The sequence below is a fragment of the Gambusia affinis genome, linkage group LG07 (genome assembly GCF_019740435.1).
Source record: "Gambusia affinis linkage group LG07, SWU_Gaff_1.0, whole genome shotgun sequence".
In the NCBI taxonomy this organism is placed as follows: Eukaryota; Metazoa; Chordata; class Actinopteri; order Cyprinodontiformes; family Poeciliidae; genus Gambusia; species Gambusia affinis.
In genome coordinates this window covers 16,477,937-16,495,176 of record NC_057874.1, presented here as the reverse complement: position 1 = coordinate 16,495,176, position 17,240 = coordinate 16,477,937, and the positions used below count along the sequence as shown (strand labels likewise).

Here is a 17,240-nt window from a genome sequence, read left to right as displayed (position 1 = left end):
CAATTTCAGAGTCCTCTAATTTTGAAGTGTACAGCTGATGCCTATAGGGCTTGTACTGTACATACAAAAGGTGGATAATTTCTCTCAATGAATAGAAAACACAAATAGAAGATAGGAAACCTATCACAAAGTGCCAGAATTCATAAAATACTAAATCATTAATGACTTATTTTAGCCTGTGAAAAATTTAAAACTAGTGTTGGAAGATATTAATATATAATATATGATTGACTTTTTTTTTTTTTGCATTATGTGCCCCACCAGGCTATGCTGCCCTGAGCAGAAAGCCTTATCCATCCATCTATCCATCCATCCATCCATCCATCTATCCATCCATCTATCCATCTATCCATCCATCCATCCATCCATCCATCCATCCATCCATCCATCCATCCATCCATCCATCCATCCATCCATCCATCCATCCATCCATCCATCCATCATCTTACACTCTTATCCCTAGTGACCCTGGACAGGTCCATCGCAGCAGAAAGCCATATCTACACTATTTGTTTGTGCCTTTATTTTGAAAAAAACACACTTAAGATTTCAGACCTAATTTGCTGGGTTTTGTGCATTGACGCAGGACCGTCCCTCTTTGTGAGTCTGGTCTGTCCATCGACTACAGTTTAAGCTTTGTTTGTAAAGTAGAAACAAAAAGTTTTGAAGTGACTTAAAGAATTTAAACAACATGAACGTCTCTACGAAAGATTTGAGTCCGAGGATTTCTGAAGTTGCGGATATTTTGAGGCGTTTCAGTATGAACCCAAACAAGGTCCGTGATTTGTCTATGTAGATTAAATCTGTCTGAAATGCCAACGGCGGAAGTGTCTCTGGAATGCAGCACCGATGTTCTGGTTAGTGTCGCCGAGTCGCTGCATGTGTATCCAGGACTGCTGACAGCGGCTGCAGTGTGTGGAGGACTGTCTGGTATCCTGGCTGCAGCTCTCCTCTATGTCTTCTGCATGAAGCCTCTGTTGTTGACCAGACAAGTGAGAACAAATCGAAGAGCATTATTCCCCATAATGATTTGCTTTAACCTTTATGGTTAAAGCTTTTACCCGTCTTCCTGCAGGTTTACAACGCAAGGAGGCTGCTGGAACCTGATGTTGGACATATTGACAATAATCAAAGTGACTGTGTCAGCAACAGAGAGAAGGAGGCCGCGAGTGGCTCCGCCAATGACAAGGTGCTTATCTGGCTTCCTCTCACTCAAAGTGACTTACGTTACAAAGGTTTCTATTCTGTAAAAATTAGGAATTCAAATGTTGCGTTTTCCAGATCTGGACACGCATATCAGAGTGGAAAATATTCATATTATAAATACTCAAAGGTGAATATTTATGAGGATAAATATTCACACTTTGTCCTCTACTGAATTGTCCATTAACCTACGTTGTGGAAATAAAACTATTTTCCAAGCAGTCAGGTGAAATGACTCAATCAGGTTTATTCATATATCGTGCACAATACAGAGAGCTTGTAGGGCAATACCAAGGTATACCAAGGTATGAATCCAAAACATGGGAGAGACAACCGGGTTCCCTTGCAGCTGCAGCAAAGCAACTTCCAACCTTGTGTGTAGCCCAAACAAGTTCTTTTGGCGAGAGTTCACAAGCATTTAAGTTAATATGATCAGCAGGGGTTAACTTATAGTAATTTAACCACCTCCATCCATTCACCCATCCATTCAAGCCTGCAAATGTTTTCTTAGCATTCTTGATTAAAAAATCAGTTTGATCTAATATCATACTTACTGTAAATTTAAAAGTAGTTTAACCTAAGGCTGGGTGATATTAATTGATATACATATAAAGGACATCAATAATCCTGTCGTAATTATTTTAAGCATTTCAGAACAGAAAGGGTTGAAAATAAAAGAATCGAAAATACATTTTACTGGAAGTCATAAAAGAGAAAAATACAGTATTTAGAAAGAAAAGCAAAAGTGTGTTAATATTTGTTGCTGCTTGTATTGTCTCCTCTATTATTACTAATAATGCATTTATGCATTTATATAAATCTTTATAATCTTCCATTGTTCATTTGGGGGTCAGAAGCTGAAAAGTTTTTGAACCTTTGAAGAAATTACTTCAATAACACCAGGTTGTTGATATGTTCTAATCCATGATGATCTAATATCATATTGCTTATCTTTAGTTCATATCTTGGATCTGTATCTACATCTTTAGAAGTGTTACTTTCCCATTGTTCATGTACGATGTGCAGGAAAAGAAGCGTCCTCCTATGAATAGTGATGTGGCTGCATTTGCTTCTAGAGCCAAGGTGGTTTACCCAATTAACCAGAAATACAGGGTAAGTCCTGCTTCTGTCTTCTCATGCATAACTGACAACCCCAATATTTATTTTTTACCAGAATACTCTTTTGGCCCGTCCTAAGCAACATGTGTTTTAACCAATAGCATATTTTTGTTTGTAGAAAACATTAATACTGTTTACTGAAAGCTATTTAAGTTGCAAAATTATTTAACGTCATGTTATTTTGTAGTTCTTCTTTATGATGATAATTTATAATCGTACCTGCAAAGTATTATTTAAGGGGTTTTGAATAGAAACAGATGCCACATCTTTCAGGATGTTTATTTGTGAAAGAAAATTACCAAATCCATGCTAACCTTTCCTTTAACTTAACAATTATCCTTTACTTTGTTTTGGTCTGTCACACAAAGTCCCATGGTGGCGTTATGAATGGTTTTCCAAGGGGTGCATTTTAATGACAATACTGTTACAAAATTATCTTTTTTATATCCCTTTTCTCCATGTACTCGTCAGCCTTTAGCAGACGGCGCGTCAAACCCATCCCTTCATGAGCAATCAAAGTTGCCGACGATGCCTAATGAGGAGTCGTCCTCATCCTCCGATGAAGAGTCTCTCAGTCAGGATCAGGACAACAATGACAGCAGTCAGTTCATCTCCAACATGGAGCTCCCTAAGAGCCTGCAGAACCAGAGTTTCACCAGAGTCTTCCACTACCCCCACACATTGACACACTCTGGGTGGGAGCCACACACCTTCTGGAGGTTACGTGTTATCAAGACAACCCAGCATCCTGGTAACTGTGTTGTCTTTACAGCTTTGAAGGCAGGATCAGCCTCTACTGTTTGGCTTTGCAGGAAGTGCAACAGCGCAGCTTTCAGCTTCAGGATGAAAAGTATCTGGTGAGCTTGTAATGGTAGATTTATTTGTCAATATACATCACAAACGTGCACAAATGATGCTAATTACTGTGCACTTCAGATTTTTCTGCAGATGCTTAAAGTTATATTCAGCTCTCGGTTTCCAAAAGACAAAAACGACGCAGACTTCGCCAAGGAGACACTTATGATGCAAGAAAAGGTGTAAACAGATGTTTAAAATCTGTGGCTCTTTGTAAGAATGCACATGCCTTCATTTCGTTTCATTGAAATTAATTTCTGATTTTAAGAAACTGAATGAGTTGAGAAAACCTCTGACGATGGGCCAAACCACCAAAGAGACAATCCAGGATGGTCTCTGTTCCCTGGAGGAGATTGAGAGAGCTCAGAAAGATCTCCTTGAACGCAACCTTCAAACGGTAACTGGAGCCCTGATTCCCCCCCCAAAAAAGTGTCGCAAATCTGTTAGATTGCTTAAAGAAGGAGTGTGACTCGTATTATTGTGTCTTCATAGTCTAAAAGTTTCAGCTCCCAACTGGAGGGTTTGTGTCAACTTCTGCTGAGGAGGAGTAGTGGTTTCTCTTCTGAGGAAGCACATGATGACATCCTGTCCATTGTTCAGACTCTCTTGTCAGTAGAGGAGCATCTGACGATGTTACAGGAAGCTGATCTGAAGGTAACGCAGTATATTTTTGGTCGGTGTGTCATCATTTTCTTGTCTCATACTTTTTTGGATCAGATTACTAGTCCTTTTTAGGAATTATTTAGTCTAATTTCTTAAGATTTTGAGTGAATTTCACACTTCTTGAATGCCAAGAAAAAAAAATTATTGAATGTTTCAGAGAGAGACCAAGACTAGTTGATGCATAGCTGCGAAGAGGAAGAAAAAATTAATTAGTAGTTCTCAGAGCTTCATGCTGATCCAAATCTGAAAAGTGTGGCATGCATTTGTATTCAACCAACTTAGTTCATCTTTCATAGAGCCATCTGTTGCTATTACTTCTGAAGATTTTTTTGGGGATATATATCTCTATCATTTTATCTGTTCTTCAACCTGAGCCATGTCTCTGCAGCTCCTCCAGAGTTAGCATTGCTGTCTTGGCTGATCTCCTTGTCCAGCCAACCAGCTTTGGTGAATTGCCATATTTTGACAGGCTAGCAGTGGATAGATCGTCGCTCTCTGACATTATCTAACTTCTGAAGACAGTTGGTTGCACTGGAATTTCTTTTTCATTTGTAAAACATTTGTACAAATCCTTGCAATTTTTTGTTTTTTTAGAGAACATTGGAGAGGTTGCTGTGGTGGGAGGAGTTGTCAGGGCTTGTTCAGTCCCAGCCTGCCTTGCTGAGGTGGGAAGTGACTCGGAGAATGGATTTGATCGCCACAAGACTGGAGCAGCTGACGAACGGTGAAAGCTTGAAGCTTAACGCAGCGGAAACGATTCTCTCTGAGATTCAGGCCGCTCTGACCGAAGGACTTCATCGGAGCACTGAGGGTAAGATGCAGAACCTAAACATATCATGGAGAAATAGCTCCAAATATAAAAGGATAACCGCATCAGTGTAATAAGGTGTGTGTCTTTCAGCTCCTCTCTGGCTGCATCTTGCAGTGCTCAACATTCAGCCTACTTTTCTAACTTTAAGGGCCTACTCTTTTAAAATAGAGCATTTTCTGGGATTCCTCTTTAGCTCCTCCAATAAGGCCAGGTTATTTTAGGAGAGCACACAATGTCATTCATAATAATGTCTCCCAGATTCTTATGCAGCCTCTTGTGAAACTGTCCTGCAGGCACTATGGGTATTCAATGAAGTGATAACAGTGTTTAAACATAATCTGGATTTGAAGCACATAGCCAACCAGCGTATTTATTTCTTTACTCGCATTTAGTGATTTTGTTAGTCATTTTATTGCTAATGTGGATAATCTTGGTAGTCTGTAGAATGGCGAAGCTGTTGCTGATTCTCAATTTAAACTCCTATGTTCTATCTGTATTGAAGCCTGTTTATGTTGTATTTATGCAAATAGTTTTAGGCATAACCATGAAAATGGCTTTGTTTATGGGTTTGCTTTTTTTATTTTACAGAATGTACAAAGAAGACAAGGGAGCTGGTGACTGAAAAGTGCCGCAAAAAGGAGTCCAAGAAGAAGAAGCTTCTGAAGAGTCAGATGAATGAGCGGAGTAAAGCTCTGGAGATGGGACTGACTCGCTGTGACCTGCAGGAGCAAACCTCTGTTAGAATACTGTGCATGTTTCCTGGGTTATAATTATCTGCTGGCCTTTTTAAAAAAAAATTAAATCTGTATTTATTGAAACTTGTAGCTGATTCTGAGCTAACTCTGACCTCAGATCTACCAGGAGCTACTGATGAGACACAGGAAGCAGATTTCTGATTTGGAGTTGCACCAGGATAATAAAATTGCAGAGGCCCTCTGCAGCCTTTGGAAGGTAAAGCAGTTCAATTGTGAGTTAATTGTTTCCTGGTGATGAAGAGCTGACCCATGAGCTGTAGGTGTTATTGGTTTTCGGAGGCTGATATCTGTTCAAGTTAAAAACCCTTGTAAACACTTATAGAATTACCAAGGCTCTTCACTTTCACTTTTCACCTTTCACTTTAATCCTATAAATCCTAAACGTAACAGCGACGGTGCGGCCAAATTTGCAGTACCGCAATTCTGCCACACTATCTGAAAAATTCCAACGGTTTCTGAAAGGGGAGACGTTGCACTCTCCAGCCAATATTGGGTTATTACAGTAAATTTACTCCCGTCGTAGCAGGGAGTGAAATTAATCTGAGGGGCACGGTAAATTGCGAAAATGACTTGCTAGATATTGAAAGCTCCTGTTGTTTTGGACATATAGGCAAATATATTTACTCACAGGACATTCAAAGAACTACGTACAATTAAAATAAGCAAAAAACTATTCAGGCGGAGATTTTAAATTTAGGACATAAAGGGTTAACTTCCTCTTCCTAGATAACTTTCTACTAATAGTTCATAGTTTATAAGGTAGCCACAATGTAACTCAGCGATATGAAAGAAGCTTTACCTTTGAGCCTGAACACTGTTTGAAGAAAGGACAATTATTATATATATGGAATATATAAAAACAGTATTACGGTAACATATGCAGTTGCATTCATTCCAGCCAACAATAACTCTAGAGCAGAAGTTTGAGTTAATGAGAGACGATTTAAAGTCTGCTATTTTCTAGATGGCGTTAATAATTTTGTTTTTCTAAGACTATTCAAAATACGCAAAAAGTCGGTATCGGCAAGTCAGAGATTTATAAATTAGCTATAACAAAAGTGATTGCTGCGTTTCTATTCTATTTCGATCACACTTCACACTAACCTAAAGCTGGTCCTGCATGCTAATAATTATATAACAAAGGGGAAAAGCTCTTTATATAAACTAAAGCTCAGATTTGTGATTAGTAGTTTTATGAAACAATATAAAAAAGGTTCTCATGGTTGGTCAATGCATATTATTGCAAGTCAGTGTTGAAGATTTCTTTTTTAACGCGTTATAAATGTGCAGCTGTGTCACTCGGTCTACCTACTTACTGTGTGTATTTGTACATGTATATTTGCTAAGCTTATGAGAAATCCTGTGCCTCCAGAAACTTCGGGCCCTTTGGTCAAACAGGCTGAGTGAGATAGCCAGGGACATCTTTCTGGCCTCTGTTCCCACTCAACTGAACCTCACTGCTGAGCACTGTGACAGCCTATGGCTGGAAGTGGAGCAGAAGCTTGCTGATCAGCTGCAGCAGATAGAGAGCACCACCAGGCAGCAACTGGACGACATCAGGACTCAACTGGAGAGGGATCAGCAGGTAGACACCAAGCTGTGAATCAAATGTCTCCTTAGCAGCCGGATTCCTATGAAGAAAATTATGTATTTGTCTAGTTTTCACCATAATTCGCTCCTTTACAGAGTTTGAAACTCAATCTGTCTTTTTGTAGGTGTGGATTGAAGGGATGGCTCTGGGGCAGTCTTGTCTCAAACATCTGGGTGAACAGCAGATGGAAATCATTCAAGCTATGGTGGCCAGACAGAGCTACAATCTTAGCAGGTGAAACTTGTGTGTGTGTGTGTGGGTGTCAGCATTGCAACCACACTGAAGATTTACATAAATGCACATTTAAATTAACGGTAGATTTTTTTCGATGTAGATTTGTTCCCTTATTAATGCTGCATGGTTTTTCTCTCAGTGACATAGGGACACTGATAGAGAAGAAACACAAGCACCTCTCTCTGCTGATGGAGCGGTCCTTTACTGTCCGGCACTTCAGTCTGCAGATGCTGAAAGAGATGAGGCTCTCCAAACTAAAGGTGCTTTCTCAGACTGACTTCAGAGCTCTGCTAGTGGAAGAGCCCAGTAAAACCCAATCCTGTGTTGATTCAGCTCTCAAGGTAGGAAAAGTGATGCACGATCTGGTTGCACTTACAAATGATGTGTTCACTGATCAGAAAGAAAGAAATAGGATTTTTAGTTTCTAGCCCGCGGTCGGTTGTCAATTTCTGGTGCATCTCTATCTGAAACAATTGAACCACCTACTTTTGCACAAGTTTCCTCTGGGATGACACGCCGTCTTAATTCCCCCGATTGTCTCCATACAGAACAGCTGGGCCAGCCTCGCAGAGAGGCACCTGGGTCCAGAAAGCAAGCTACTGGAGAACAACCTCCAACAGGAGTTCCTGTCTGAGCTGGAAGCTGCCACGGAGCTTCTTCAGAGCCATGCACAGCTGGCGTTAGGCAACGCACTCAGCCACGCCATCCATCACAAGATGGAGGCTGTGCCCACACAGTCACATAGTTCCTCTAAACATGACGTGACAATGAAAGTAGGGGCTTGTTTGACTATCTTAATTTGAGAGTAGGAGTAATTGGTTTAAACCAAAATATTGAACATAACAGGTTATTACTTCATTTTTTTCCTCTTAACCTTAGCACCACCTGACTGAGGCTGCAGCAGAGAGTGTCTACTTGACCAAAGATTCTCTCAGGGCGTTGGTTCACATCTATTACTCTGACCTACGAGACATTTCTAGTAATCTGCAGCTGGATCAGTCAAACATAAACCACGGTAGGATTATCTTACCAGCACAAGGTTTAGCTTCTTGATCTAAATGTTCCGATGTCTGTTGTATATTGACTGATTTTCTGCCTTTTTGCGCAGGCTGCCATATGTATAAAACACTATTGCTAAACCGAAAAGTAAAAAGGACGCTTGACTATTTCATTTTGTTTTGCAAACTTTTTCAGAGATGAATAAGAGGAAAGATGGCAGGAGCCAGCTGAGCAGAGCTTTGCTGAGAGAACTTGTGAACTGGGGCAAGAGACCCGCTTCTGCAGAGTTTCAACAAAGGTATGTTCATCAGAGGAATTATTCTGTTAATCAAGACCATCATGGTGAAGTTTAAGAGAGTGTTATGCGATAGAGCGAAATTGTAGCATAGAATCACACTAAAGTATATTAAAGTTTGCCGTTGTAATTGGATAAAATAGAAAAGAAACTATTTTGAGAGGCAGTGTAGAAAAACGCTAACAGTAGTTACAATTTTAGATGGACTATGTTAAGTAAATAAGAATAATTAACTCTTTGTGCTTGTTTTCATGCATGGTAGGGTGGAACTGAATAAAAAATCGCTCCTTCAGCAAAGTCATCTGGATCAGGAGAGGATTTACGAGGAGCTGAGGAAGAAAAAAGTAGAGCTGGACCAAAGCATGGACCGGATTAAAGCCCAGTTAATGGTTGGTGTGCCACTGTAATTTTCCATTCGCTGGCAGGTGAGTGAATTTGTTTATCTTGCATGCTGACCGAGAGCGCTGTGTGTCTGCATCCATTAGGAGGCAGAAGAAAGCTTCATTACTGAGCTGGCAGCTATAGCCCGCGTTTCTGTCCACAGTGCAGACCAGAAGTCCAGCAGCGAGGAGGATAACTCTGGTAAGCAATCTTACCCAGTGGTAAGAAGGTTTAAGGTCATTCTGACACTGAGAGAATTTATGTTCTTTCTGCCACACACAGAAACACATTTATGCAATCCTGATTATTTCCTGATATTGGTCTAAAGATTTTTGGTTGCTATATTCATGTCCTATGTAAAGGTTCAGAAATGAACAATGTAAAACCATGTTTTTTAGTATTGAAACTAAGTACAATACATAAATATGCTTTTTTGCCTTTTGTGTCCATATTACGTTTTTGTCCTTAGCAGCAGAGTGTATCTAAATAGGACTTAAATCGAATGATTACTTGGTCGGGGACAATGTAAAAAATCCTTTCATTGCTATTTGTGCTACAAGTCACATGTGCTTAAACTTTGTCTGACATTTTTATTTCCATTGTCTAAACTAGGGCACACACAATATCAAGAAAGCATTTCATTGTGATACTGCTGATATACAGTAAGATGCAATGATAAAATCAGTTATCCATAGTTTTTGGAGAATTTTCTTCCTTTACCATCACACAATTTCTCTACCCCCTTCCATTAGCTGTAGCATAAGCTAATGCTAATTAGCTAACTGCTCAGTTTGAGCAGTTAGACTTCATCCAGCTGGTCAAATATGTTGCTGATTTGCTGGGTTTGCATGCCTGGTACTTCAACTATAACATCCTGACAAGTATGTCATCTGAGCAGTCTTGCAATAGTAATAACACACACATGGATATTGCGGAGACAATTGAAATTCAGCATAATATGGAGCTCTTGCCTGAAACTTTGCAGAGAGAATCCTTTAATGTAGGATCATTGGACTCTTGGACTATTCAAATCTTGCAGTATACCTTTAAAGATGTCAGAATTTATCCCACGTTAAACATCAGCATAAACATAAAGTTTTTGAAAGCTTTTCAAATATTCTTTGGCCTATCTTTTCCTTTTATCATTCTTTTTCAGGCTGATTTTTTTATTTTTTAAAGCAATCCACTTTAGAACTATTCTGGTATTTCTGAATTATTGTTGTGGGGTTATCACCAAACCTTCTGTTCTTCAGATCCTTAAATGACTTGCAACCTGTGCTGAAAGTGTGTATGCTAGCCAGCCTGCATTCTGCTGCTTAACAAGCGTGCTGTTCGCAGCTTATCATCTGTAGTTTTACAACTGCGTTAAAGCGATGATGGATGAAGCTTGTTTAGTTTCCAGTTTGCATCAACAGATGGCAGTGCTTCATACAACTGGAGAAACATCTAGTCATCCCAATACTTTTATCTGTAATCCTATGAATAGGACTCAAAAACATGGGAGTAGTATGGCAGCAAATGTCAACATAGCCGAACTAAATGTCAAACTGGTGAACCTACTAGTATCTCCTGTCCTTCATCACATGTTGTTTTTTAGCAGGCGAACAGAGTGCCAAGATACTTGACCTTCTGGCCCTGAACCCAGCATTAGATCCAGCCTTGAATCCTTCTTTGACTCCACTGTTTGCAACGCCGGTGGTGAAATCAAAGCCAAAGAAGAAAGAAGAGAAAACATCTCATCTCTCTCTATAAGACAATTGGAGTACTTTTATAGTATTAATATTTTTATGCTAACTGGACTGAACTGGTTTATGTGAATTAGGTTAATGTAAGTTTATCCTTTGTTTGGATGTATTTTTTATCTACCAGGAAACAATAAAAGTCAAAAATAATGAAGTGGACGTATCTTGTCAAGCTCTGTTTCTTCTTCTCATCTTGCAATTAAAACTGCAATACAGCGGACTTGACACTAATGCATTACTGGCCATAGTGACACTCCTACCGTGGCTCATTCACTGCATTGATTCTTGAGTGCATGGAGATGATGGATGCCCTGCCCTCCCTCTCAGCGAGTTGTTAGATGAATTAGAGATGTCCTTCCTGATTGTAGCAGAGTGCTGCTACTCAACAATGAAAGCCTCGCCCTTTTTCTTGCTCTAATGGGGTTTTAAGTACAAGCCCTTATGGACGATAATGCAGAGTAATAGTGAAAAGTCTGGGAGTCTGGCAAACATCTCTGTGTGCAGGAATCTAGTGGGAAATTTTAGCCCAGACCTTTGTGTTTCCTGTCAGCGCAGATGTTTTATGTGTGTCAATTAACAACCATCAATTTTTCATCTGCCCCTTTAATTGTATTGCTATGCTTGCACCATAACCAGCTTTCGTTATGGTACCCTGAGAAAATATAGACCAGATCCACTCACACGTCCGTGCTGACCTGCCAAGATTATCTGTGCGTGTTCAGTTAGACGTGTTGGTACGATCGACTTTGCAAGTGTCGTGGCTGCTGATCTGTGATGAGGGGAAACCGTTTGGATGTTTTCTGAGGTCCCTCTGGGGCCTGCAGGGACTTGTGGGAAGATGACCTGATTTCTAATTTTCTCCTCTCCTGCCTGGGCTCTGGGCTTCTCGCTTTCACAATTGGAGAAAGCCTGAGAAGGGACCGTGAGGGGATGATGAGCCGACCCAGTCAGAGCTTCTTGGAATATGCAAACATACTAATGTGGATTTTGTTGATGGATCCAAGAGTGGCTTTAAATTTATGCCAGTAGATTCAGGTGAGTAAAAATAGACACAAGTAAATGGAGCTAGAGTTGCTGTATGTTTACAACTTCTATTGGATTTTCAGTGATATCCTAGAACACAAAATGTGTTGATGTGCCTTCATTAAATTAATGGCTTGTCCTAATTAAACTTATGCTGTCTTTAAATACAGTATAAAATAATTATCATTATATTGTACACTTGTAAAGTGGCACTTATGGCCTGAAGCTGTTAATAGAAATAAGTGGAATGAAGATGTCCAGAGAGGTAAAGATGTGCGCAGTGTGACGGCGTCATTAAATCAGATGACCAGTTATTTTAGGACCACAAAATAAGGTCGCTCCTTCACTCCTTCTGAGAAAGGCATTTTTCCTGCAGTTATGCTTAGAAGGTTGCAGTAGCAATTCAGTTGATGCATTATAGCTGGAAGAAACTTGCAGAGTAGGGAAATTAAATATTCTATTGATTATTATGTTTTAGTTAAACCTGCTATTGTAATATTGCTAATTAATCAATAGAGACGTTTGTATCATTTTGATTGTTGGTGGCTGTCATTACACTGAGCACCGTTTAAAAGGCAACCTATTAATTTTTTTGCTTACTATTTGCTCTCCCTAACAGGTGAGCTGCAATGGCTGACTTGCAGCAGAAATATCCTGTGGTCCTCCTGGGCATCCTGGAGGAGCTGGCCAACATGCGGCAGTGGCTGACATTCCAGGACCTTTGTCGCATGGTCAGCACCCGCTTTGACCTCGAGCACCTCGTCGAGCTCAGAGCTTTGCTGTTTGCTGCAGCCAGCAGGGACCCTTGTTTCCCTGCCACTCTGTTCCGAGATCGGGTTTCCGCCAGAGGCCAGGGACTTTCACCCATAGGGGTCGCTGCAGACATTGTGACTATCTTCAATCTCATTCAGATGACAGGTGGGGTCTCTGAAAGCAACCATCCAATCAGAGCCCAGACAGTAATCCCTGTCGACCAGTCGCCTGGTCCCAATCTGCCTGGTTTACAACCCTTGAACATTCCTGGTCGAGAACGAGCAAGCACTCACATTGACTCCAGTGGGAGGCCCATCGACCAGCACTTGCTTTTTCCAAAATCAAATTACTCTGCTCGCAAGCGCGGAAGTCTTCCCCCGGATCCCATTTCATTTGTGTCCTCCCCTCCCACCCGGACGAGAGCTGTATCTTTTGACTTGCCTCACACTACATACTCGTACTCCAGCAGTCCAAATCTTAATGAGGTAATGAAGAATATCTACCTGCCTCTGGAAACGGACAGTGAGTCAAGTGGAGAATCTGCAGCAATGGAGGTGTTTGAAGAAGAACCGGGATCATCAGTTGACCAGAAGAGAAGCACCTTTAGGAAAGACTTTCACAACCAGCCTCCTCTAATACCACAGGTGACAGTCAGCAGTGAGTCTCCTAGTCCTAAATCAGGGCATGTAGGCTTTGACAATCACAGCTTTGAAATGATCCCAAATCCTTATCCATCGCCTACAGCAGTTCATATGTCACCTGAACAGCGTGCTAAAACTAAACATGAGAGCTTTGATGATCTGCAGGATTCAACCTATTTTGGACCAGGCTCAATGCCAGAGCCATCTCCCCGACACCTTCGACCACCCAAGACACAGAGAGCCATCTGGAGTAATAAGAGTCACAGTTTGGAGGACCGGATAGGCATTAGCAGCATCGATTTGGGGATGGAATCACAGACAGTACAACTTCCAAGGCGATCTACCCCTGTAATAAGTGGGTCTTCGGGAGGTGAGAGTGTAGACAGTGGATTGCCAAGTGGATGTGATAAATTGAAGGCTCAGGGAACACAAACTGACCCACCGGATCCCCGGAGACTCCGGAGCCTGGTTCACGCTGATCGCCTCTCTTTTATGACTTCATTAGATGACCCTGAGTTTGGAGAAGATGACATCAGTGCAATCTTTCGCTTCTTAGATGACATAAGCATGTGTGGATCCACAGGAGTGCTGCACCCCAATGATGGTACTGCTAACCAGGACACCCCTGAGGCCCGACGTGGTCGCTTGGGTCAACTCCAAAGACTTTTCCATTCCCTGGAGAGCAGTGATGATGGGCTAAAGGCCAGCGTCTGCAAGCTGTTGCTTCGTATGAGTCAAATAGAAAGACAACTGGAGTCACTGAATGATGTGAAGGCTGAGATTTCTCAGGTACTCTCTGCTTTACAGCGATTGGATGAAAAGATCCAGCAGCCTGTCCTTGGTGGTGGTCAAAGCACAGGTGGTAGATGGCTTGAGCCTCTCAGTGGTGTTTCCTCTTTTATGAGCCACCCTATAACTCCCTCTGACTCATCAGAGCCTCAGCCACTGTCTGCAACCGGACATCTGTTTCCAGGGACCAGCACAGGTAGCCTGGACTGGAGCCGATGGAACATCACTGGGGATCAAACGGAAAGCAGCAAAGGTCAAACTGATTCCAAAGGGCAGAAAGAAGGGAAGAAGGACGCATCATCTCTACATGCCTCCAAAACCCAGCTTGATGAAAAAAGTCCCTCTGATAGCAAACAACTGAACATCCCTAACTCTGCAAGAGACTGGTCAGTGTCATTTTCAAAAAATAAAAATGGTAAAGCATCGCAAAGAAAGATTGGACAGGTAAAGAACTTCTGTTTATCTCAGTCAACTTATGTAACATATTTTACAGACTGTAAGCAACACCTTTTTTTGTAATTTATCTGAATTGCAACTTATATAGGTTTTATTTTTATCTCCATGACACATGTTTTGACATAACATAAATTCATACGCATAAGCTCAGGATTTAATATTTCCATCTGCTGTTGTGCAGCAAGTTAATCGCAGGCTGGCAAGATGGCCAAAGCTCGAGAAATGTGTCCACATTTGGGTGTTTAAAGAATGTGCTGCTAAGGGAGGCAGGAGTTTCATCTCCACATCCTGGTAGTTGCCAAGGAGATTAATAAAAATTACTTTGCAAGCAGGCCTTCTTGGTGTTGCTGCTTCGTCAACGCAATCGCCTCTCTAAATTACGCCGATAAACTCATTGCATGAGTCTCTACTTGGACTACCCTCATTTATAACACACACATTAGTGCATCAGAAATTGCCAGCAAAATTCTAAACCAAGGCTGACAGTTTCCGCAAGATTGTTGTAAAGCAGATGAGTCACTGGGTGATACCATCAACATGGACAAGGTCCCCATCACATATGACAATTTCTAAATAAATGCGACTTATAGTCCAGTTCAACTTATTTATGCTTTGTTCTCCTTCATGATGCATTTTTTGACTGGTGTTTTGTACGCTGGAGTGACTTATGGCCTGCAAAATACAGTATATATTTTTAATGAGTTTCTACAATCCATCATGATGCTATGTATCTTTTTAAGTTTCTCAATAGTAATAGAATTGTTTATGCATTATCTGCTAATTTCTATATTGTATCCATCCGTGTCCATTCTTTCTGTACCTTATAGAGGTACGTGGATGTTGGAAAGATTAAATTGAAAAAACTAGTTGTTTTTACATATGATTTATGTAAAATCTATGTTTGGTCTGTTTTTATTCCAGGGAGACCAGTCAGACAGCACCACTAACCTGCTTTCCCAAAAACCTACCAGCATGGTGGAACAAGTGTTTAATTCGTCCCTGTTCCGTCAGAAAGATAACAGCCTAACAAGGGGGCTTGGGTCTGGGAAGGTTATTGACCCCAGGCTGGCTGAGGGAAGAGGGAGAGCCATATGGACAGTAGATGATAGAGAGGCACGGATCTCCCCTTTGGACCTACAGGTAGGAAATATTGACTCTATAAGTGCTACAAGCATTTAGTGATATTCTCTTTGTTATATAGTACCTATATCACATCAGTAACTTAGTCTGTCAATAAAGAAAAAACAAATAGCATTTTATTTTTCAGGGTCAGGAGTCTCTGAACCCTAACAACATGGAGTTCTGGATGGATGACATCTACACTCCAGGCTACGATGGTCTGCTGAGGCGTAAAGAAGCTAACCTCCGCCGACTCAAGATATGCAAGCTGGTTGCCCTCATTGCCACTGTTGTGGCTATTATCCTCATCATTGTCATTCTCATTTGCACCATGGGTACATGAACACCCTCACAGAGAACATAAGCTCTTGCCTATTCTATTTTCTATTATTCCTTCTTAACTTTCAGCAGCCACGTCATGTACTCGGAAACTTGCACGGCATCCTAGTGAAGATTATTAAACGAGAGACCCTGACTCCTGGACTCTAAAACTAGACTGGTGATTTGTAATAGTTCTTCTATTTCTTAGCATGATACATCATGGCTTATTACATCAGAAAAAAACTGCCTGAAAATTATTTCAATATGTTCAGCCATTTGTTCATCACCAATGGGTAACCATTTTTTACCCATTGCTGGGATTTATTTGAAGATGTATGATATCAACATAGCAGATGATTGCAAACAGAACTTATATATGAGAACAGTTCTGGTTGAGCATATTGAAGCTAACAACACTGAGCCAATTGACAATTTTTTTATTTTATTGTTTCCTATCCACTCTTTTGGTACATTTGCGTTGTATTTCAGCACTGAGCACTGCCTGCTGTTCTTTTGAGAACAATCCAGGGCTAATTTCACACTTATGTCAGATAAGAGTTTTACCAATAGGTGAGAGTTTGGGTGATTTGTAGTATTGGATAGCGTATACAAGGGTTACTGTTTTCTTTTAGTTGGAATGTACTTGAACTTCCTTTAAGCTACATTACACACTGCTAAAACAAGCTGGAATCAATAAAAATATTATTTTTATAGAGTTCTCTCCCATTTCTTTCAAACAAGAAATGTAATCTGTTTAATCCGCTTATCTAGGGTTCAGGGTGTTTACCGCGGATCAGGTTTCAACAGTCAAAGATGGCTGTTGTCGATGATGCTTTGGATGTGGAGCAGTGAAGGAGAGCGGATGCCTCTTCCAGTAAACACTCTCCGAGTGGGAGATTCCACTTGCAACTCAATTGATGGGAAGCCTGAAGTGCACCAATGTGTACATTATCTTTTGACAGGGCTCACTTGGCCAGATCTACTTTACATACCTGCAGATCTTCTGGTTTTCATTCACTTGTCGGGCCACGTTCTATTAATTGCTAACAGTCACAAGGTTAACTTAGGAAAGCAGGTATATTTGACAAGATGTCTGAGATTGAGCTATGGAAGTAACTCAAAGAACTTAGGCTTTCAAAGCCCACCTGGGTCAATCAAAGAATGTGAAACCTTGGAGTAGACGATCTACTGAAGAGAAAACCGCAGGTGTCACTCTCATCAGTTAAGAACAGAAAACCTAGGCTAGTGTGACAGACTCACTAAAACTGGGCAATAAAAACTTTAAAAATGTGGTTTGGTTTGATAAGTCTTTATTTCAGCCGCGGCATTCAGATAATAGGGTCTAAGTCTGGAGTAAACATGAAAGCATGGATCTAATTAAGGATTCAGGCTGGTGGTTGGGGCGGTATAATGGCATGGGGGATATTTTCCAGACACACTCAGGGCCACTTAGCACAAATTACACATTGTTTAAAAACCATAGCCTACCT

The 17,240-nt window shown here is 40.9% G+C and overlaps 2 protein-coding genes across 3 annotated transcripts; both read left to right on the top strand.

The window, feature by feature from the left end:
• Positions 1-574: 574 nt before the first annotated feature.
• LOC122834147 (ellis-van Creveld syndrome protein homolog) lies at positions 575-10,684 on the top strand. 2 transcript variants are annotated; one of them, XM_044122304.1, is made up of 20 exons: positions 575-992; positions 1,076-1,189; positions 2,230-2,316; positions 2,794-3,017; positions 3,095-3,179; positions 3,259-3,357; positions 3,446-3,574; positions 3,670-3,831; positions 4,435-4,651; positions 5,240-5,388; positions 5,504-5,602; positions 6,779-6,991; positions 7,122-7,231; positions 7,371-7,572; positions 7,780-8,004; positions 8,111-8,246; positions 8,426-8,528; positions 8,788-8,914; positions 9,011-9,107; positions 10,504-10,684. In XM_044122304.1, the coding sequence occupies exons 1-20, from the start codon at positions 813-815 to the stop codon at positions 10,656-10,658; spliced, it is 2,913 nt and encodes a 970-aa protein (XP_043978239.1). In that variant the 5' UTR covers positions 575-812; the 3' UTR covers positions 10,659-10,684. The 2 variants fall into 2 exon arrangements, with proteins under 2 accessions (XP_043978239.1, XP_043978240.1); XM_044122305.1 differs by having other exon boundaries at positions 590-992; positions 10,507-10,684.
• An 885-nt stretch (positions 10,685-11,569) lies between these two features.
• On the top strand, positions 11,570-17,040 carry LOC122834149 (major intrinsically disordered Notch2-binding receptor 1-like). Its single transcript, XM_044122306.1, has 4 exons — positions 11,570-11,683; positions 12,291-14,298; positions 15,232-15,450; positions 15,578-17,040. The coding sequence occupies exons 2-4, from the start codon at positions 12,301-12,303 to the stop codon at positions 15,770-15,772; spliced, it is 2,412 nt and encodes an 803-aa protein (XP_043978241.1). The 5' UTR covers positions 11,570-11,683; positions 12,291-12,300; the 3' UTR covers positions 15,773-17,040.
• The last annotated feature ends 200 nt before the right edge of the window (positions 17,041-17,240 follow it).